Source organism: Passer domesticus, chromosome 28 (assembly GCF_036417665.1).
Source record: "Passer domesticus isolate bPasDom1 chromosome 28, bPasDom1.hap1, whole genome shotgun sequence".
Classification (NCBI taxonomy): Eukaryota; Metazoa; Chordata; class Aves; order Passeriformes; family Passeridae; genus Passer; species Passer domesticus.
In genome coordinates this window covers 2260586-2281980 of record NC_087501.1, presented here as the reverse complement: position 1 = coordinate 2281980, position 21395 = coordinate 2260586, and the positions used below count along the sequence as shown (strand labels likewise).

At 65.1% G+C, this 21395-nt stretch overlaps 3 protein-coding genes and 1 long non-coding RNA gene across 6 annotated transcripts; 1 reads left to right on the top strand and 3 right to left on the bottom strand.

Moving 5' to 3' along the window:
* Positions 1-2477: 2477 nt before the first annotated feature.
* On the bottom strand, positions 2478-9759 carry LOC135287143 (steroid 21-hydroxylase-like). 2 transcript variants are annotated; one of them, XM_064400483.1, is made up of 10 exons: positions 9415-9729; positions 7460-7549; positions 6653-6804; positions 6128-6223; positions 5770-5877; positions 5071-5157; positions 4590-4775; positions 3797-3957; positions 3581-3684; positions 2478-3093 (listed from the first exon to the last, which is right to left on the bottom strand). In XM_064400483.1, exons 1-10 carry the CDS (start codon positions 9662-9664, stop codon positions 2846-2848), a joined length of 1482 nt encoding a protein of 493 aa, XP_064256553.1. In that variant the 5' UTR covers positions 9665-9729; the 3' UTR covers positions 2478-2845. The 2 variants fall into 2 exon arrangements, with proteins under 2 accessions (XP_064256553.1, XP_064256552.1); XM_064400482.1 differs by lacking the exons at positions 2478-3093; positions 3581-3684 and having other exon boundaries at positions 3926-4775; positions 9415-9759.
* LOC135287144 (uncharacterized) lies at positions 8134-9218 on the top strand. Its single transcript, XR_010350992.1, has 3 exons — positions 8134-8194; positions 8332-8603; positions 8741-9218. It is a non-coding gene; the product is annotated as an uncharacterized LOC135287144 (long non-coding RNA).
* A 2160-nt stretch (positions 9760-11919) lies between the features above and the next one.
* On the bottom strand, positions 11920-13921 carry PPIA (peptidylprolyl isomerase A). Its single transcript, XM_064400407.1, has 5 exons — positions 13771-13921; positions 12815-12845; positions 12628-12716; positions 12282-12454; positions 11920-12203 (listed from the first exon to the last, which is right to left on the bottom strand). Exons 1-5 carry the CDS (start codon positions 13837-13839, stop codon positions 12068-12070), a joined length of 498 nt encoding a protein of 165 aa, XP_064256477.1. The 5' UTR covers positions 13840-13921; the 3' UTR covers positions 11920-12067.
* A 567-nt stretch (positions 13922-14488) lies between these two features.
* Positions 14489-20907, bottom strand: ZMIZ2 (zinc finger MIZ-type containing 2). 2 transcript variants are annotated; one of them, XM_064400405.1, is made up of 19 exons: positions 20769-20907; positions 20011-20132; positions 19648-19762; positions 19357-19559; positions 19085-19277; positions 18750-19004; positions 18500-18673; positions 18345-18410; positions 18100-18271; positions 17411-17555; positions 16882-17092; positions 16701-16806; positions 16384-16541; positions 16231-16298; positions 15983-16051; positions 15641-15885; positions 15384-15559; positions 15075-15272; positions 14489-14961 (listed from the first exon to the last, which is right to left on the bottom strand). In XM_064400405.1, the coding sequence occupies exons 2-19, from the start codon at positions 20058-20060 to the stop codon at positions 14854-14856; spliced, it is 2712 nt and encodes a 903-aa protein (XP_064256475.1). In that variant the 5' UTR covers positions 20061-20132; positions 20769-20907; the 3' UTR covers positions 14489-14853. The 2 variants fall into 2 exon arrangements, with proteins under 2 accessions (XP_064256475.1, XP_064256476.1); XM_064400406.1 differs by having other exon boundaries at positions 15384-15526.
* Positions 20908-21395: the final 488 nt, after the last annotated feature.

The following is a 21395-nucleotide window of genomic DNA, read 5'->3' as shown; positions in this document are numbered from 1 at the left end:
ATGCAAGATATTTGTTTAAGAAAGGACTCGCACCAGGTAGGAGCCACAGGACACCTAAAGCTTTCAGAGAAAGGGAATTTATTGCTCCCTTATCAGCAGAAAACTAACTTCTTCCCACCTCCCTCACACTGGAACATGGCATGAGGATTAAGAGGAAGAGGTTGACAGTGACCAGACAGAATCCTGTGTTCGAATAGAATTTATGCATCATGTATGAGATGTATGAATATGCAACAGGCGATTGTTTTTAAGGGTTAATCCTCTGTTAACGGGGGTCCTTTTTCGGGCTTGTGTTGCCCGGACGTCCGTATCTGTTTTTATTGTCTCATATTGTCCTAACCTCAAATGTTCAAATTTTATTATTCTAATTATATTACTATTTTTATAACCATTTTATTACTATTAAACTTTTAAAATTTCAAAACCAAGTGATTGGCGTTTTTCACACTTGGGATACCCCCGTTAGCCCCTCTGGACGGGTGTGCCGGGGTAACCCTCTGAGAGCAGCTGCTGCACCTTGGAGTGGGGGCCGAGGTGAAGAAAGATCCTGTGGGGAGTTCCCTCCCCTACACAGCCCCTTAAACAACGGGGTGCTAGACTTTCCTTTCCTTCTACCCCAAAAATCATTAAAATGCCCTGATAAGACCCTAAAAAAAACCTAAAAATTCCCTCCAAAACCCTCAAAATACCCTACTCTTAAAAAAGTCCTAAAATTGCCCTCAATAGTTCTACAAAAATCCCTAAAAATCCCTCATCTCCTGCCAAGTGAGACATTAGGAATTAACTTGGGTTAGAAATACATTTCAGATTTAGGCAGAGTGTGCTGTTTTGAATTAATCTGTTAAATTTGCTGTGTTCGGAAAAGCCTGTACCTTGCAAAACTGCCTCGAGCAAGGTGAAAGGAATGTGAACTTCCAAGCTAGAGGAAGATAAGAGGGGCCCCTCGGACCTTGAAACAAGCCAAAACTGAGGCTGCAGGAGACAACGGACAAGCGGAGCTCTCTGCTCAAGGACTGATATGAACTAATTGTAACGCGATGAATATGCATGAGCCTATTGCGAAACTTAATGAGTATGCATTAAGGGGAGGACAAAGGGGAGGTTGGACTCTCGGAGGGCGCGCGTGTTCTTCAAGGATCCGTCCTGCGTGCCTCCGGTGCTGAATAAAGTGCTAAATAGCTACTTCACGACTTTTAGTAGCTGTGGAGTGAACGTGGAGTGGTTCTGCAAAGCCCGAGGAGCCTGTGGGAAACCTGAGTTATGTCACGGGGGATGAGGGGATGATGGAGCGGGGGCTGCAGGGATGATGGAGTGGGGGCTGCAGGGATGATGGAGCGGGGGCAGCGGGCGGCACCCGCGGCGGTGGGGACCCCGGGAGACGCAGTTCCCAGCAGCATGGAGAGCTGTCCTTCGAGCCTTGTTCTCCCCTTGAGTTTTACAGAGGGTGACAGACTCTTTCCTTAAGGGTCCAATGTTTATTTTGAGCATTTATCCTACAGCCGGATAGTTCAGGTAACAACCCCTCCGCTGCCTTGCACTGCCTTACCTGGCCTACTCCTCCATTTCCTTTCCTTATCTTGGCTTCCAGTGCCTTCCCTTGCCTTGCCTGGACCCCCTTGCCTTGCCTGGACCCCCTTGCCTTGCCTGGAACCCCTTGCCTTGCCTTGCTTCCCCTTGCCTGCCTCTCCCTTTAGTTGCGTTGCCTTTACCGTCCCCTTGCCTTGCCTACCCCTTCCTTGCTGTTGTCCCCATTTGGAACACATGGCTCGGGCGGTCTCGTCCCTTCCCTGCCCCTCCTCTGTCCTCTCCCTCGCGTTTTTGGTCGGGGGGAGCGCTCCTCGGCACATTCGGAGCGCCGCAGCCGCCCGCTCGCCTCAGGGCACGACGCCCTCAACAGCTCCAAGCCAATCAGATGTACCGGTTGCCAGGCACAGGCCAATCAGAGCGCTTCGGGTCACCTGTTGCTAGGCGGACCGGCGGAAGCCAGCGCGCCGCGCAGGGCTGCGAGCCCGAACCGGACCGCGAGCCCGAACCGCACCGAGAGCCCGAACCGCACCGCGAGCCCGAACCGGACCGCGAGCCCGAACCGGACCGAGAGCCCGAACCGCACCGAGAGCCCGAACCGGACCGAGAGCCCGAACCGGACCGAGAGCCCGAACCGCACCGCGAGCCCGAACCGGACCGAGAGCCCGAACCGCACCGCGAGCCCGAACCGGACCGAGAGCCCGAACCGCACCGCGAGCCCGAACCGCACCGCGAGCCCGAACCGGACCGAGAGCCCGAAGCGGACCGGGGCTTTGCGGGGCCGGGAAGGGCAAACCAGCCGGAGCGCTCTCCCCCGGTGCTGCCCGAGGGTTCGGCTGCCGAGAGTGGCCGGTCGTGGGGCGGGGGAAAGGCTGGGCTTCGGGCGTTCCGGAGGTTTTGGGGGTCCCAGGAAGAGCCGGGACTTGCGGGGTGGGGCCAAAGTACAGATTTTATTAGGAGGAGGTAAATGGGGTCCTCCCGCACTGCACTGACCCTGGTGTTGAATGGGAGCACCCACACCAATGGATCAGGTGTGGTCAGGTGAGTTGGGATGGGGTCAAGCAGGGTCAGAGGGGTTAGCTGGGGTCACAGCTGGGGTCACAGCTGGGGTCACAGCTGGGGTCACAGCTGGGGTCAAGGTCAGCCACAGGGCTGGCAGGGGTGAGGCCGAGGCCAGGTGGGGTCAGTCAGGGGGTCACGGTCAGCCAGCTTCAGGCAGCGTCACACAGCGTCAGGTGAAGTCAGGTGTATTCAGCAAGGCTCAAAAAAACTCAGGCGAGTCACAGAGTGTTCAGAAAAGTAACGAAGTGGTCAGGCGGGGTCAGGGTGATCCCGGGGGCTGGCAGGGCACCATACGCATGAGAAAGGGGGGACAGCGCAGCACCGTGCCCGGCGACCCCTTCAGCCCCGGCAGCCCCGCCGGGCCCGGCTCCAGACGGAATTCCCGCAGGATCAGCCCCAGGAACACGAAGAGCTCGGCCCGCGCCAGCCCCTCTCCCGGGCACGACCGCGCCCCGCAGCCGAACGGCAGCAGCGACCGCGAGGGAGCGCCCGGGGCCAGGAACCGCTCTGGGGGCCACGGGTCAGCGCCGGGGGTCCCGGGGCACGGGGGCACCCACGGGACTTCGGGGGGACCCAAGACTGAGGGGCGGACCTCGGCAAGTTTGGAGGGAACCCGGGGGTTGCCCAGGATGGACCTCGGGGTTCAGAAGGGAGACATGGGGGTTTGGGGTGACCCAGGGGCTCGGAGGGACCCTAAGGTCGGGGGAGACCCCAGGGTGACATAAGGGATTCAGACACCTGAGGGGGGGTCTCAGGGGTTTGGGGGTGGGGGGGGATGGAGGGGAGGAACAGAGGGACCCACAGGTTTTGTGGGGGTACACAGATATACGGAGGGGCTAATGGGGATGGGGGAGAGAACCACAGGTTTGGAGGAGGGGGTGTGGGTTTGGGGGGACACTCATGCCACCAAGGTGTTCCCAGGATAGCCAGGAATCAGGGAAAGCCCCAGTCTGATGTTTGGGGGAGCACTCAGAGTGCAGGTGTACCCACATACCAGGCAGGAAGACCTCGGGGTGCTGCCAGATGTCAGGGTCCTGTTGGGCTGCCAGCAGGTTGGGGACCAGGACAGTGCCAGCCACCACGGGGAGCCCCCCAAGACTGCACGGAGACAGACTGGTCCCTGTCCCTGCGCTGTCCCCTGTCCCTGCTCTGTCCCCGCCCTGTCCCTGCTCTGTCCCCGCCCTGTCCCCTGTCCCTGCCTGTCCCGTACCTGCTGTGGCGCAGGGCGCAGTGTGGCAGTGCCAGGGGCGCGGGGGGTCGCAGCCGCAGGGTCTCGCTGACGGTGGCCTGCAGGAGGGGCAGGCGCCCCGTGTCCCCCGGCCCCGGGGGTCCCTGTGCCCCCTGCAGCTCCGCCCGCAGCCGCGCCTGCAGCTGCACAGGGGGAGCACAGGGGGTGTCTGCTCTGCCAGGGCAGCGGGGGCATCCCAGGGGGCACGCTGTGGCAAGGGGATGACAGGGGGACACCCCAGACCCTCCCCAGCTCACAGACCTGCCCCTGGGACCCCAAGCCTGCCCCTCTCCCTTAAGGACCCCCTTGAAGCCCCCGGATCCCTCCAAACCCCCAAACCTGCCCTGGGACCCAAACCTGCTCCCCCCTCCTCCTTGGGGACACCCCTGAGCCCCCAGATCTGCCTCTTGGGACCCTCTAACCCCAGACCCTGAGCCACCTCTCCACGGCAACCCCAAACCCAGGAGCCAGGTGGGGACACAGCTCTGAGATGTCTGTGACATCCATGTGGCACCTCAGAGTGGTGCAAGGGCAAGGTGTCAGCCATGGGGAGGAGGACAAGGGGGACATGTAGGACACAAGGGGGGGGATATGGGACCCCCACATGGAGCCTTGGCACTGTACAGGGGGGCAGAGCAGCAGGAACCCCGTGGAGAGGGGGACATGAGGGACACACAGAACACATATAGGACATGGGTGGGGACACAGGACCCCCGGGGGGGGACACGGGACCCTCCAGGGCTGCACGGAAGCCATGGAGGGACCCGGGTTTCACCTCGGGGCGGTGCAGCAGGAAGGCCACAGCCCAGCCCAGAGCAGCTGCCGTGGTCTCGGTGCCCCCAATGAACAGGTCGACCAGCGCCATGTGCAGCCGGGGGGGGCTCAGGGGGCCCCCCCGTGCCCCGGAATCGCGCCCCAGCAGCGCCCCCAAAACTGTGTCCGGGGGAGGGGAGGGGCAGGCCTGCCAAAGAGAGGACACGTGTTTCTCCTGATCCCCAGCTGCACCCAAACAAACCCCCTTCCAAACCCCCAAAACCCCTGGTTCCTCCCCCAAGCCTTACATTCCCCCCAGCCCAACGTCCCCCTGAGACCCCCGGCTCCTCCCACCCCCTTGAGTCCCCACAAACCTCTGTTCCTCCAAAATATGTGGGTGACCCCAAGCCCCTGGGTACCCCCCAAACTCCTGAACCTGGGTCCTTCCAGACCCCCACGTATTTTCCAAACCCCTGGGTCTCCCCTGCCCCCCGGCTCCCCACCTGGTGCCGCTGGATCTGGGCCTCCACAAACGCGTCCCGGTGCTGGACAAGCTGCAGCAGCTTCTGCAGTCCTGGGTTGGGCAGGGCCTGGGCACAGGGACTCCATGGGGACCCCAACCCCCAGAAACCTTTGACCTCAGAGAGACCCCACCTCCCCCAGAGATGCTGCATGTCTCCTGAGCCCTAGAGAAACCCTATGGCTGCTCCCCTGGGCCATACAGACCCCTCCAATGTCCTACAGCTCCACAGAGACACTTTACCCCACCTCAGCCCTATAGAGCCCCCACAACTGCCCCTCCCAGGCCCACAGAGCTCCCCAACACCATATAGACCCTGTAACACTCCCTCTAGCCCCACACAGACACTATAACCCCTGTCCAGCCCCGCAGAGACCCCATACTTCCCCTCCTAGCATTACACAGTCCCTTCCCAGTGCCATAGACACCACCCAAGCCCCCTATGGACCCTATAAGCTCCCTGTCAGCCCCCCACACCCTTCTCCAGTCCCACACAGCTCCTAAAACCTCACTCCCAACCCCATATAACCCCACCAGCCCCACACCCCTCCCACGGGCCACATAACCCCCACCAAGGCTCCATAGCCCCCCTGCAGCCCCCCACCACCCCCTCATTGCCCCCAGAGGGCTCCACAGCCCCTCACGCAGCAAAAAGGGCACCCAGAGGAGCTGCCAGGCTCACCCGCAGCAGGGGCAGCAGGTCCAGCACCCGCACACTGCCGTGCCCCCAGACCTGCAGCAGCTCCCCCAGGCAGCGGGAGAAGGCCCGGAGCTCCCCCGGGGGGGGCACCTGCAGGAGGGCACACCTGGGCACTCAAGATCCCCCAGAACACCCCCAGCATCATTTCAGACTCTTGGGGTCCCCTCAAACCTCTGTGTGCCCCCAAACCTCTGCCACCCACCCGCAAATTGCTCAGTCCCCCCCAAAACAGCTCCCTCCACAAACTCCCAGGGGTCCCCCCCAAACCCCTGGGCCCTCCAAAAAGCTGGGGTCCTCTCCAAACCCCTGTGTCCATCCTGGGGCCCCCCTAAATCCCCACCAGGTCCCCGAAGAGGAGGCGTGCGATGGTGCTGCAGGTGTGGAAGGTGAACACCTCAAAGGGGTCCAGGGGGGCCTCGCCATGGGAACGCAGCTCCTGGGGGAAAAAAAGGTTAGAGAGAAGCCTGGGGAAATAAAGGGGAGTCTAAGGATGCTTTAGGGGGTCACACGAGAGAAGTGCAGAGCTCTAAGGGAGCTTTGGGGACTCACAGGATTGGGGTGCAGAGGGTGAGGTTTGGGTGGGTCAGTTTTGGGGGACAGTGGTGTGGGTGCAGGGTTTGGGACGCAGAGATTGGGGGTTGAGTGCAGGGGGCAGGGTTTGGGGGGCAGTTTTCAGATGCAGGGGACACGGATTGGGTGGGGTTGGGGTGAAGGGGGTGGTGTTTAAGGTATCAGTTTTGGGGGGCATGGCGCAGGGTTTTGCTGGTCAACAATGTGTGGGGTCTGTTTTGGGAAGGATCAGTTTTGGGGGTGTCCGGGTTGCAGGAGGGTCAGTTTGGGGAGAAGTCAGTTTTTAGGGTCTCACCTCACACAACTCCCGGCCCTGCAGCCAAAGGAGGGGCCCGAGCCGCCCCCCAGCCCGGGCCAGTGCCCCCCGCACCGCTCCCCGCTGCCGCCGCCAGCCAGGGCAGGGGGCTCCCAGTGCCAGGTCCCGGCCCCCCCGAGACACCAGCGACCCTGGCGTTGGGCAGGAGCAGTCAGGGACCCCCAGAAACCCCCCAGACCCTACAGGGACCCACCTCCAGCGACCCTGGCATTGGGCAGGAGGAGTCAGGGACCCCCAAAACCCCCCCAGTCCCTACAGTGACCCAGAGACACCAGCGACCCTGGTGCTGGGCAGAAGCAGTCAGGGACCCCCAAAAACCCCCCCAGCCCCTCTGGGGACCCACTTCCAGTACACCAGGGAGGTTCTACGGTGCCTTTCTACCTCATAAAGCTCCTTCAACCCCATAGCTGCCTCCTCCATAGGACCCTCCTAATCCCACCAGGAACCCTGGTGTGTCTGGTGGGGCAGAGAGCTCTAGAGACTGCCCTAGCTCCTACAGGCAACCCCCCCCTCCAGAACCCAGTACCGATGTCCCCAGCCCCATAGGGACCCCCTCCAAATCCCAAAACAACCCCCTCAACCTCATAGGGACACCCTGCAAACCTATAGGGACTTGCCCCCCCACACCCTTAGTGACCCTCCCAAGCCCCACAGAGAACCCTGCAAACCCCACAGTGACTCCCAATGCCCCAAAGGGCTTCACTACCCACAGGGCACTCCCCAAACCCCACAGGAACCCCTCCAGCCTCCCCCCCACAGCCCACCCGGGCTCCCCTGGCCCCATACCCAGATAACTGGGGGGACGCCCCAGCCAGTCCCCCCAGTGCCGGACCAGCGCCTCACGGATGGTCGCCACCGAGCTGGCCACCAGCACGTCTGCAGGGGAGAGCAGGGGCTGGGGCTGCTCCAAAACAGTTCCCAAAGCAAGCACAGAGGCCTGGCCTGGGGTTTTGGGGGGAGCATCGGGGGGCTGGGACCCCAGGAGAGGTTTGGGGGGGTGTTGGGGAGAGGGCTGAAGGTTGGGGAGGTCCCCGCGGCAGGGGGAAAGGGCAGGGCTGGGGGTTCGGGGAGTCCCTGAGGAGCAGGGAGAGGGGGGTTTGGGGGGTCCAGGCAGGTTCGGGTCAGGTCGGTTTTGGGGTGCCCCCACTCACCCTAAGGAGCAGGGAGAGGGGGGTTTGGGGGGTCCGGGCAGGTTCGGGTCAGGTCGGTTTTGGGGTGCCCCCACTCACCCTAAGGAGCAGGGAGAGGGGGATTTGGGTCGGATCAGTTTTGGGGTGCCCCCTAAGGAGCAGGGAGAGGGGGTTTTGGGGGGCTGAGGGGTCCGGCAGGTTCGGGTCAGGTCAGTTGTGGGGTGCCCTCACTCACCCTAAGGAGCAGGGAGAGGGGGGTTCGGGTCAGGCCGGTTTTAGGGTGCCCCCTAAGGAGCAGGGAGAGGAGGGTTTTGGGGTGCTGTGGGGTCCGGCAGGTTCGGGTCGGGTCGGTTTCAGGGTGCCGCCACTCAAGGAGCAGGGAGAGGGGCAGGTTCGGGTCAGATCGGTTTTGGGGTGCCCTCACTCACCCTAAGGAGCAGGGAGAGGGGGGTTCGGGTCAGGCTGGTTTTAGGGTGCCCTCTAAGCAGCAGGGAGAGGGGGATTTGGGGTGCTGAGGGGTCTGGGCAGGTTCGGGTCAGATCGGTTTTGGGGTGCCCTCACTCACCCTAAGGAGCAGGGAGAGGGGGGTTTGGGGGTCTGGGGGGTTTGGGGCAGGTTCGGGTAGGGTCGGTTTTGGGGTGCCCCCTAAGGAGCAGGGAGAGGGGGGTTCGGGTCAGGCCGGTTTTAGGGTGCCCCCTAAGGAGCAGGGAGAGGAGGGTTTTGGGGTGCTGTGGGGTCCGGCAGGTTCGGGTCGGGTCGGTTTCAGGGTGCCGCCACTCAAGGAGCAGGGAGAGGGGCAGGTTCGGGTCAGATCGGTTTTGGGGTGCCCTCACTCACCCTAAGGAGCAGGGAGAGGGGGGTTCGGGTCAGGCTGGTTTTAGGGTGCCCTCTAAGCAGCAGGGAGAGGGGGATTTGGGGTGCTGAGGGGTCTGGGCAGGTTCGGGTCAGATCGGTTTTGGGGTGCCCTCACTCACCCTAAGGAGCAGGGAGAGGGGGGTTTGGGGGTCTGGGGGGTTTGGGGCAGGTTCGGGTAGGGTCGGTTTTGGGGTGCCCCCTAAGGAGCAGGGAGAGGGGGGTTCGGGTCAGGCCGGTTTTGGGGTGCCCCCTAAGGAGTAGGGAGAGGGGGGTTCGGGTCAGGTCGGTTTTGGGGTGCCCTCACTCACCCTAAGAAGCTGGGAGAGGGGGGTTCGGGTCAGGATGGTTTTGGGGTGCCCCCTAAGCAGCAGGGAGAGGGGGATTTGGGGTGCTGTGGGGTCCGGTCAGGTTGCTTTCAGGGTGCCCTCACTCACCCTAAGGAGCAGGGAGATGGGGGTTCGGGTCGGGTCGGTTTCGGGGTACCCTCTAAGCAGCAGGGAGAGGGGTTTTGGGGTGCTGTGGGGTCCGGCAGGTTCGGGTCAGGTCGGTTTCGGGGTGCCCTCACTCACCCTAAGGAGCAGGGAGAGGGGAGTTGGGGTCGGGTCGGTTTTAGGGTGCCCCCTAAGGAGCAGGGAGAGGGGCTTTCGGGCCAGGCCGGTTTCGGGGTACCCTCTAAGCAGCAGGAAGAGGGGTTTTGGGGTGCTGTGGTGCCCCGGCAGGTTCGGTTCGCGCCCCTCTCGGGCTCCCCTCACTCACCGCGGCCCCCCAGGCGCATGCGCAGCACGGGCCCGTGCCGCCGCGCCAGGCGGCTCAGGTGCAGCGCCCCCTGCGGGTGCAGCAGGTGCAGCGCGCCGCAGCGCGGGCCGCGCCGGCGCTGTCGCGACAGCAGCAGCGACAGCAGCAGCGACAGCAGCAGCAGCACGCACAGCAGCAGCACCGCCATGGCCCGCGGGGGGGGGATCTGCACAGCGCCTATATTGGGGGAGCCCCCCAAACCACGCCCCATGGAGCGCCACCCCTAAAGTCCTGCCCCTCGCAGGTGGCACAGGCGAGCCGTCACAGCAAACCCCCCCCGTAAGTATAAAAGTGGCCCCTAAGGCCAGCCCCATAAGAGGGCGCCTTAAAACCCACCCCTTGAGGCTCAAAGCCGCGTTTTTCGTCAAAGCCTGGCCGCTCTGTCGTGGCCCCCCGCCCCTGGAGGCAGCCCCCCATCCTCTATAAAACAGACCCGTAGCCCCTGCCCCAGAACCCCTGCCTACTGATTCCTCCCTAAAGCAAACCTCTAATCCCCAACCCCCCAAATTGACCCCACCACTGTAAAAGTGCCCCCTCGAGCCCTGCCCCTGCAAACACCACCTTATAAAGAGCACATTTTAAGCTCCGTCCTCTCGAGGTTCACCCCCCAACTCTTTGCATCAACTTTCCATGTGCACCCACTCATTCCTCCCCCTTGGGGACCCCCTGAGTCCCCTGTGGGTGCCCCGGACTGAAATTTCCCAAGAGCCACCCGCCCTGGGGGTGCCTCAGCCCTCAAATCCTCACCTCCCCAAATATCCCCTATCCCAATCCCCATGGGGGTGCTCCCACCCCCCCCTTAAGTCCCTGCACCCAGATCCTGCCTGCCCCCCCATTCCCTCACTCTGGCAGCAGCATTTGAGGATCAGAGACATTTTTTGGGGTTCAGCAGTAGCGAGGGAGGTCTCCAACAGAGTGTGAGTCCTCGGGATGTCCCCTTGGGGGGTGACATCCCCCCAGGGAGTGGGTCCTGGCATGATTAGAGGTGGGACCCACAATAATCTGAGGGGTGCTGAAGTCAGGAAGGGGACCCCCCCACCCTGGGATGTGTCAGTTTGTGGGGTGCCACGGTGGGGGGCCCTCGGGAGGGGTACTGCAGAAGGGGGGGGATGTCTCAACGTGGGGATCCCTCCCTTGGACCACCCTTGGCCCTCCTGCAGCGCCAGCTGACACAGGGGGACATGGGGACATGAGGGGGATATGGGGGACATGGAAGGCACAGGAGGGGGAATGAGATGGATGGGCACAGGGGACACGGAGGGGGCTGTGGGAGCCATGGGGACATCCTGGTCTGGGGCCATCGTCACCCTGGGGACACTTTGGGGACGTGCAGGGAACATGGGAACACCCTGGTTGTCACCCTGGGGAGACTGTGGGGACACCCCAGGGACAGGGACACACTGGATGGGACACCTTGGGGACACCCCAGGTTGGGGAGGACAAGGGGGTGACATCTTGGGGATATCCTGGGCATAGAGACTTGGAGGACACCCCCCTGGGGACATCCACTCTGGGGAAAGGGGACACAGTGACAAGCTGGGGACACGCAGACAGCCCTCTAGGGACCCCCCAATGGGACAGGGAGACAGTGCCACCACAGGGGAAGGGGCACAGGGGACATCCAGGCTGGGATGTCTCTGGGGGATGGGTGGACACAAGGACATCAGGAGGCACACAAGGACACGGGGGGAGGACAAGGCCGCGTGGTGGGGGGAAGGCAAGGACGTGGTGGGGCTGGAACAGTGTGCAGGGGGGGCTTTGTGTAGGGGTGGTCCCAGGGAGTATTTAGGGGGGTCCCAGGGTGGTTTTGGGTGGTCTCAGGGGCCTCTCAGCAGATGTTTGTGCATCTCATGGTGGATTAGGGGGATCTAGAGGGTGGTGGGGGACCCCGGGGGCTCCTTGGGGGGATTCTGAGGTGGATTTGGGGGCATCAAATGGGGGTTGGAGGGTCCCTGGCAGGGGGGTTGGGGTTCCCAGTCACTCTGGGGTGTACTAGGCTGGATTTAGGGGGTCTGGAGGGGCTTGGAGGGTCCCAGTAGGTGTTTGGGGGGATTCCTGGGAAGGAGAGGTTTTCAGGTTACATTTGGGGGCTGCCAGAGGAGTCCCAGGGAATGGGGGGTGTCTGAGGGGAGGTCTTGTGGTGATTTTGAGGGCTCAGGATGTCCTTAAGTGGATTAGGATGTCCTTAAGTGGATTTGGAGTGTCCCAAGGGTTGTTTGTGAGGATCCAGGGGTTGATTTGGGATGTGCAGGGTAGATTTTGGGGTTCTAAGGGGCTGAAACACTAAGAACCCCCATGGATCAGTTCAGTGCCCAGACCAGCTTACTCTCTTCACTCTGGATCCTACTGGGGTGCCAACCACCCCACTGGCAGCGCCCCTCCTGCCCCCTCAACACCTTTTTTTACTTTTTTCCTCCCCCACCAGCACCAAACCCCTCCCCAGGTGGGCACAGAAGGGAGCTGCTCTGAGTAGTTGAACTCGTTTTATTCAGACTCGAAGGTCACTGGGACCGTGACCCAGTAGAAACGCAGCAGTACATCGGGAGCGGGGTGGGAGCGGGTGAGCTGCAGCGGGGCAGGCTGCCCGGGGAATGTCAGTCGGTGGCAGGAGGCTTTACGAGAGCTGCCCGCAGTCGGTGATGGTGATCTTCTTGCTTGTTTTGCCGTCTTTGGAGCCGCAGCGCTCCATGGCCTCCACCACGTTCATGCCCTCCTTGACGCGGCCGAAGACGACGTGCTTGCCATCCAGCCTGCAGGAGAAGCACAGGTCACAGCCGGTCCCTGACAGCCCCCACAAAGAACCCCGAGCTTCTCTTCCCACTCCTCACCACTCGGTCTTGGCAGTGCAGATGAAGAACTGGGAACCGTTCGTGTTGGGGCCGGCGTTGGCCATGGACAGGATGCCAGGCCCCGTGTGCTTCAGGATGAAGTTCTCATCTGGGAACTTCTCCCCATAGATGGATTTGCCTCCAGTGCCATTGTGGCGCGTGAAGTCACCGCCCTGTGAAAAGGCAGCATTTCAGGACTTGGGTGCAGAAGAACTCTCTAGAACTGGGTGCAGGCATAAGGCAGAACCAACCTCTCACCCTGGATCTGCCAGCATCCAACTCCAAAACCTACCCGAGTTCCAGACTGCCTCACCCACCCACCCACTGCAGTGGGAGCACCACGCACCTGGCACATGAACCCAGGAATGATTCTGTGGAAGCAGGACCCCTTGTAGCCGAATCCCTTCTCACCAGTGCTCAGAGCACGGAAGTTTTCTGCAAAGGAAATCAAACCACACCATGAACAGATTTATTTGTTGAGTTCAGGACAGGGCTTGGTGCAGTTGCAGGGGAGCTAAAGTTGCTTTACCAACCTGCTGTCTTCGGGACCTTGTCTGCAAACAGCTGTAAAAGACAGAAAGGCATTTGTCAAATCCGGGCTGATGACTGGCCAATGACCCCATGCCACTCCAGACCGAGGGAATGCCCCCAGACACTGCTCAGAGCCCAGGGACCCCCAGCGGTGGGAGCTTCTCAGCCGTGCCAGCAGCTCTAGATTCCCCCCCGCCTCACACCGTTATCCGCAAGCTCTGAACTAACAGCTGCGGCATCGCCCGTCTCACCAGCGGGGCAGAGAAGCGTTCGTTCCGCTGGCCTGGATTGAATTAAACATTAATGTGCCCGAAGCCTTCCTGGGCGGGGCGCGCGCGCCGCCTCCCAGCGCTTCAGGAGGGTTTTGGGCTGGATGCGCCGCCCGTGCGGGAGCGCGGCGCCCGGAGCAGGCCCGGCCGTGCCAGGGATGCTCTGCGCCCCGGGCGCGGTGACAAATGCCTCGCCCTGCAGCGACAATCCCGCGGCGATCGGGTTGCCGGCACTCCCCGCCGGCATCCCCAGGCTCGGGCAGCGCCGCCCGGGAGCCCCACACGGCTCATCCCGATGCTCCGGGGGCCTTGCGATAAAATGGCGGCCGCGACCCGCAGTGGGGGGGGAACCGCCGCGCCCCCCCGGCCCCGGGGCGGAGCGGAGGCGCGGCGGGAACGCGGCGGTGGCGAGCCCAGCGGTAAGGGGGAACGAGCGCTACCGGACCAGGTGCGGACGGCCTGCCTCGGGCGATGGCGCGCCCCGGGCTGGCATCGCGCCGCCGCTCCCGGAGCCGCCCGAGCGCGGCGCGGCGCGGCCCTTTGTTCGCCCCGCCGGGCCGGGGGCGCCGCGGCCCCGCGGCCGCAGCAGCGCGCCCCCGCCGCGCACGCGCGCCGCCGGCCGGCCCCCCACCCGGCGAGGAAACGGCAGCGGCGCCCCCCGCCCCTCCCCGGCCGCCTCCCGCGCCCACCTCGAAGGTGACGCGACCCAGGGGCTCGTTATTAGCGGCGATGTCGAAGAAGACGACGGGGTTGGCCATGGCGAGACACGAGCAGGGCAGCAGACACTCGTCCGTGCGGCGGGCGCGGCGCAGCAGAAGGAGCGCAGCGCCCCACCGCCCTTTATATAGGGTGGAGGAGAGCCCGCCTCTCCGGCAGCGCCGACCAACGGAGACTGGCGCAGTGGCGGAGTGGCAGGGCGGGCAACCAATCGGCGGCGCCGAGTTTGAAAGTGGGGGGAAGGGGGGGAAAAAGCGCGGGCGGGGCGGGGGCCGCGGTCCGGCGCTGGGCAGGGCGCGGCGCGCATGCGCCGTGCGGAGAGCGAGGAGCGGCGGGTGCGGGGCCGGGAGCCGTGAGGGGCCGGGGGCCGTGAGGGGCCGGGCCCGGGAACGGCGGCACCGCGGCCTCTGCGGCTTGCAGCTGCGGCCCAGCCTTGCCAACCCACCGCCCGACGTGGGGAGACAGCCGATTCCCCTCCTCCGCCGTCCGACTGCAGCACCGCCCAGCCGGCCCCGGTTAATGATTGACGCCACAGGTCCGGTTCACCGCCGCCGCTGCTCGGGGATAGGGCAGGATTCCCTCGCTACTCGGGACACACCCTCCGCCCCTCCGGATCCTCCCGCCGCCCTGCCCTGCCTGCTCAGAGGGGCCAGCCCCGGAGCGGGATGACAAAAGATGGGGACACACGTGGCCCTGCAGAAGGATCCTTTAATAGCCATCGGGGACGTACAGGGCAGCTGGGCGCGGGGCCGTGCGAGCTGAGCTCCGCGCCCCGCACCACACCCGTGCGGTACAAGGGGCAGCAGCATTTGCACATTGATAGGGGGGCACGGGCAGCCCCGCAGTGACGCACTTGCCTTTAAATATGGGGAGTCTCGGGGGAGCAGTAGTGTTTCTACACTATGTACAGCCTTGTGCTTCTGGGGGGGCTCAGCCCCTCTGTCCCATCGCAGCCCTTTGAGAAAGCCCCCCGCTGCGGGGGGGGGTCCCAGCTCTGCAGCGGGCAGGGGCACACAGTGCTGCCCCCCAGCCCCGGGAGCGGGGGCGAGGATGGCTCAGTTATTCTCGAAGAGAGACAGGAGGTCATCGTTGCTGCTGCTGGGGAGGTCGGGGGGCCCCAGGTAGGAGAGCAGCTCGTCGGGATTCGTCAGCTCGGGCAGCAGCTGGGGGCGGCAGCGTGTCATGATCGGCTCCCCGCAGCTTCTGCCCACCCCGCTGCGGCAGCCGGGGTGCCGAGCCAGCAGCAGGACCCTCGCCCACCCCCCCGAGTACTCACGTCGAGGGCAGCAGCCTCGGAGCCGTCGCCCGCCGCGGCCATGCCGGGCGCGGGGGGGAAGACGAGGTCGGCAGCGTGGGCCGGGGGTGCCAGGGGCGGCCGCAGCACCGCGCTCCGCGGGTGGCTGCCCGAGGGAGGGTTGTGCAGCCCCGGCTGCACCGCGGGGTGCGACGGCTCCATTCGTCCCGGCGGGGGAAGCTGGGGAGTGGGGGGGGAAAGAGCATAGCCGTGAGATCCTCCCTCCCCTGGGACCCCCACAGTGAGACGGGAGGGCTTGGGGGGAATCCCTCCACCTATAGCCCAGCTGACCTGTGCAGGCAGAGGGGGCACAGGAGGCTTCTCAGGGGCCAGAAGGCTGCCTGGGATGTTGGGCTGGTAGGAGATGGAGGAGGGGCCTGGTGTGAAGTCGCTCAGCGTTGAGGGGCCAGGGACACCAGGGGCAGCAAAAGGCTCTGGGAAGCCCCCAGGACCCAGAAAGCTGGAACCTGTGAGAGGAAATGGGGCAATTGGGGGACACACACGCAGGGATGGGGTTCAGTCCTGTCCCCCATGGGTCCCCCCCGTACCCGGGGTGCTGTAGTCGGTGGCAGCCCCCGCTGGAGGTTGTGACAACGCCGGGAAGGGCACAGAGCCAGGCCCTAGGGCCGCAATCATCTCCATGATGTTGGGCAGCACCATGTGTGCAGGGCTGAGCGTCCGGCAGCGCTTCAGCGCCGGCCCCTCCGGCTCCTCCTTGATGTGGACGTCGGGTTTGACAGGGACGGGTTTCCAGCTGCAGGTCGGGTCGATGGTGATCTCCTCATGCTCTGAACTGGGGGCAGCAGGAGCACAGGGGAGGTGAGGCTGGGGGCGCTGGCTGCACAGCCCCCCAGGGGGGGCACAGGACCAGCCAAAGGGAAGGCACTTACTTCTGGATGTAGATCAGGATGCCCAGCATGTACTGGTCAACCTCCAGCCCCTCCAGCAGGGCTGTCTTACTGCAGGCAGAGTGGGAACAGAGTGAGGTAAGGGAACCCCCACCAGACAGGATCCTCCCCCTAAGGCAAGAAGTATTCCTCTCCCAGGGCAGGAAATACATCCCCACAGGTAGTGAAACACACACCCATGCCTGCAGGCAGGGACAGCAGGGCATTGCCCCACTGCAGACCCCACTCACTTGCAGACAGGACACCGCCACGTCCCCCTCTCGCAGTTGAGCTGCAGGTATGACTCCAGGTCAAAGCACTGTGGGGAGAGCAGCAGCTGAGATGCAGGAGGCAGGACAGTGGGTGGGGGACACCCCCAGCACCCTGTCAGCACCACACCCCACCTGTATGTGCCGGCAGTCGTGACCCCTGGCTGGAAGCTGGATCCTCCGGAAGGTGATAGGGCACTTGAGGGACACCTTGATGGCCGTCTGCTCCACGCCATCCTCGCCATTGGGCCCTGGTGTCCCCGGGATGGTCCCGCTGCTGAAGTTACGCTTGACTGGGAAGGTGGGGGCGAGGGGCACCAAGGGTCAGAACCAGCACCCTGGGATGGGGGTGGCACCGTGGTGGCACCTGGGCAACACTGCACCATCGCCCCCCATCCTGCTGTGGCCTCCCTGCCACAGTGCATCCCCCTAACGCCCAGGTGCTCGCTCACTTTTGGTGATGCAGTGCTCGGCGGGGAGCAGGCGCTTCTTGATGAGCCCCTGCAGCACGGAGCGCACCGAGGGCCGGTGCACCAGCTGCAGGACGAACAGGTGGGACTGTGGGGAGACGGGAGGCTGAGCTGCGGCCCCAGCCAGCACCCTCCCTCTCCCGGTACCCTCCCGGTGACTCACACAGCAGCAGGCGGTGACAGTGATCTGGATAGTGTTCCTGCCGGGCTGGCAGACGTGCTTCAGGTAGAGTGGCTTGTGGGAGGTCTTGTTGTCACCGCGCTCGATGGTGAGCGGCGTGGCGTTGACGCTCACCTGCACGGAGGCCGGCCAGTTGGTGTTCATCTGCCGGTCCTCGTGGTGGTAGCACTTGAACTGCAGCTCCAGGTCGGGCCTGGGGACAGGCAGGGCGTGTGTCCACACGTGAGCACCACGTGTCACCACACCGTGCTGCTCCACGCCACGCAGAGCCATTCCATGTTACACTGAGCCACACGGCACCGTGACACACCCCAACAGCAGCACAGCACTGTGCCAGGCCACGCCACCCCGCTGTGCCATGCCAAGCCGTGCCCCGCAGCACCACGCTGTGCCAAACACCATGACACCACGCTGAACCACGGCACGTGCAGCTCTGCCAAGCCACGCTTCGCACCGCCACGCAGGACAGCGCCGTGTGACACTACAAAAGGTGTCCCCGCAGCATCCCCACCTCATCATGAGGGTCTTGTAGACAGAGTCACGGAGCTGGAAGACGTGGTTGCTGACGGCCAGGTTGTGCTGCAGGCGGAAGGGCTCCAACACCACGCCGTCCCGCACCGGGAAGGTCAGTCGAAGCTCCTCGCCGGGGGCTGGCCCTGTGGGATGCCACCATCAGGGAAACCCGACACCTTACCCTGCACCCTGGCCATGCCCCAGCCGCACAGGGACCCAGCTTGCAGGGAGCCCACCCTCCACAGCGCGACCCTGCCCCCCGTGCAATGCAGGGAGCTCTTCCCACCCAAAGGGGCCCCACCCCTGCGGCCACCCCCCTCCCACCCCTGTGGAGGAAGCCCACCCACCGCAGATTCCTCCCACTCGCTCCAGGACACCACACCATGCCCAAGCCCCTCCCGATCCCAAAAGGCAGAAGCCCCCCGACCAAACCAGCGCTCCTGAAAAAGCCCCGCCCCTGAGGCCACACCCTTTAATCAAGCCCCTCCTCCTAGTCGCAGGCAGCTCACCCCCGGCTCGAGCAGCCCCCAAATCCTGGCAGCAGTCACTCCCTCTTCCCTGAATTCCCTCCCACCCTCCCTTTAAAGGTGCAAAGGCCACGGCGCTGTCAGAAGCGAGGCGTACCCCGTGCTGCTCGAGGCACGGGGGTGATCTCCGTGAAGTGCCCCCCTCACCCGGGACACCTACCTGAAGGGGACGGGTGCACGGGGGCAACGCTGGGCTTCATGTCGGCCAGGAAGGGCGACTTGACATCCTGACCGGGCGACGCGTAGGCGGGGATGCCACTGCCTGGTGTCATGGGCGGCGTGGGGTTCCCGGCCAGCGGCGAGCTGGGGTACCCCGGCAGTGACCGGCCCGGCTGTAGAGGCAGCATGTGCCCTCAGCGTCCAGCCCGGCCAGCAGAGCCCCACCCCGCCCGCTGCCAGACTCACCCCATTGATGGCTGCCTGGCTGTAGGTGCCGAAGCTGGCGCTCTGCCCATTGAACTGGTCAGCTGGCTACGGGAGGAGGAGGGTCTCCAGGGGCTGGCACCGGGGCGTGGTGGACACCCAGACCTCCACCCCTTGCCCACGTTCCCCTGTGGTACCTTGTAATAGGGTCCAGCACTGCCTGAAGCGGAGAGGTACTGGCCCACGCCCTGCTGCAGCCTGTGGCCAGGGTATGAAGGGGACGGAGCGGAGGACTGGGGGGCGCTGGGGGCATACTGGGCACCAGCTGCAGCGTACTGCCCGCCCTGGAGGTACTGCTGCGTTGGGTACCCCTGTGGGGCCAGGGAGTCAGCACCAGCGGGAAAAGGGGTCGCCATACGCCACAGCCTTCCCCAAGGCAGCACTCACCTCATTGGAGTATGCCCGCTTGAGGCCCTGGCGGGGCAGCTGCTGGCTCTGGGGAGGTCCAGGGTACGTGTGCTGAGGCACTCGCTGCCCACCATAGAGGGGGCCAGTCCCGGGCGCCCGCACTGGGCTCATGCTCACAGGGGAGACACCAGAGGGGGCCACAACACCTGCCATGCCCGCTGGGCTCATGCTGTTGGGGCCACGGGGTCCAGCATGGGGCAGGAACTGGCTGCTGAAAGACTGCCCTGTGCCCATCTGCAGCAAGGAAGACAGAAGGGTCACAGCAGGCCGGGGGGGCTGTCAGCTCCCCACTTCTGCCACAGCCAGGCTCTTACCGCACCGTACTGGCTCAGCTCCTGGCTCTGTTTCTCCTGCAGTGCTGCCACCGTCGCCGTGGCCGTGGCCGTGGCCGTGGCAGCAGCAGCAGCCACAGCAGCAGCTGCTGCTGCCTGGGTGAAATCAGCAGTGGCGCGGCCGGCGTGCGAGGGGAGCCCCATCCCTCCGGGGCCGCTCGGACCACCGTTGTAGCTGGAGAACAGAGAAGCAGGAATGCAGTGACCCTGCAGCAGGGCACGTGCCAGGCCACCAAGCACAGGGCTGGCCTTACCTGGCAGCGAAGCCTGGCGCGCTGGGGTAGGTGTTGCGCCCATAGACACTCGGCTGCACATAGCCCTTCCCCGGTGCCCCCTCAGCAAAGGGCTGCTGTGGCAGGAACGGCGGTGAGCTCATGCCCGAGCTGGTGCCTGCCATGCCAGGCAGCAGTGGCGTGCTGGAGCTGCTTCCCCCAGGGCCCATGGGGCTGCCAAAAACCTGCAGGGCGCGGTGGGAGGCAGGGGGTCAGGCAGGGGCAGCGGCATCCAGGCGCGGGGGATGCCTGGGGCGGGGGTGCTGCTGGTACCTGGCTCTGGGAGGGGTTGCTGACACCCCAGACAGTGGTTACCACGGAGAGGGATCCCGGCGGCTGATTGGTGCTCGGTTGCCAAGGAACAGCCTCGTATGCAAATGAACCATCACTAGAAAGAAAAACAAATTAATGAAGATGAAGGACAGAGGGATGGAGGGACGGAGGGATGGAGGGGTTGAGGAAACAGAGAGACGAAGAATGGAAGGGATGGAGGGACAGACAGGGGGATGGATGATGGATGGATGCATGGATAGAAGGATGGATGGATGGATGGATGGATGGATGGATGGATGGATGGATGGATGGATGGGTGGATGGATGGATGGGTGGATGGAGGGACGCTGCCCCGGCGCCCACCCGTGGGGCGCAGGCGGCAGCGAGGGTTTCATGGGGTTCATGGAGCTCATCAGCGGGTGTGGGCTGGGTCTTCCGAGGCCGCGGCGGGCACTGCGGGACGGCGGCACCGTCTGTCACCGGGGCTGCGGGAAGCAGTGGAGCGGCGGGTGAGGAGGGGCGGCCGCCCCCGGAGAGGCCGGGGCGGGGGGGGACAGCCCGAAGGCTTCGCGACCCCCCAGCCTCCGCGGCCGGCACTGGGCGCCCGGCCCGCGGGGGGCACGGGGCTCCGGCCGCCCCCGCTCCGGGCCGCCCCCCGCGCCGGCCACCGCGGCTCGGAGCTCCCCGGGGGCGGCGGGCGCCGGGGGCTTCCCCCGCGGCTGCAACCGCGGGGACTTCCCGGGGAAGGGCCGCGGCGCCCGGGCCGGCACTGCGCCCCGCTGCCCGGGGTATTTCCAGCCGGGCCCGGCAGCGGGGGGCCGCGGGGTCACCGGCGCTTTCGGTTCCTCGCGGCGCCGCGGGAGGGCGGCGGAGACGGGGTCGCCGCGAGCAAAGACACGGAGAGGGGAACACCCGCGGCGGGCCTGCCCCGGCTCCCGCAGCCGCCACCGCGGAACCGCCGGCGGTGACAGCCCCCTCCGCTCCTTCCCCGGCGGCACCGCAGGCACGGGCCCCGCGCCCGGGCCCCCCCATCGCCATGGCAACCACCCCCACCGCCCCCGGCACGGCCAGCCCCGCCCGTCCCCCGCCCCGCGCCCCCCGCCCGGCGCTCCCGCTCTCACCGCGGCGGCGGCGGCGGCCCAAGATGGCCCTGGCGGCGCGGGGCGCGCGCGGCTGCGCGGAGGCTGCGCGGGATCTTCAGCCGCGCGCGGCCGCAGCTCCGCGGGGGGCGGGGCCGGCGCGGGGGGGGGGGCGGGGCCGGGCCGCCGCCGCGCACAATGGGGCCGCGCGCTCATCAGTATGCAGGCCCCGCCCCCGCCCGGCCAGGCGCGGGTAGCCGAGCGCCGAAGGAGGGTCCGGGCTGCGGGGGAGTGCGCGCTCCCGTGTAAGGGGTGAGGGCAGCGGGGAGTGCGCGCTCCTGCGTGCAGGGTGAGGATAGCAGGGAGTGCGCGCCCCCGTGTAAGGGGTGGGGGTAGCAGGGAATGCGCGCCCCCGTGTAAGGGGTGAGGGCAGCGGGGAGTGCGCGCCCCCGCGTCCGGGGCACCGGCGCGCGGGCACCAGCACGGGTGTGCGCGCACGGACCGTGTGTGGCCCGGCGTGTGACGGGTGTGACACGCGTACCCTCCTGCGGTGACAGACCTGCGCGGCACCCGAGAGCGGCGGTGGGCTCTGGGGACAGCGACAGCCCCAGGTGGGGCTGCCCCCTCGCCCCCGCTGCCCAAGGACGTCCCGCGGGAGGAGGCGGTGGG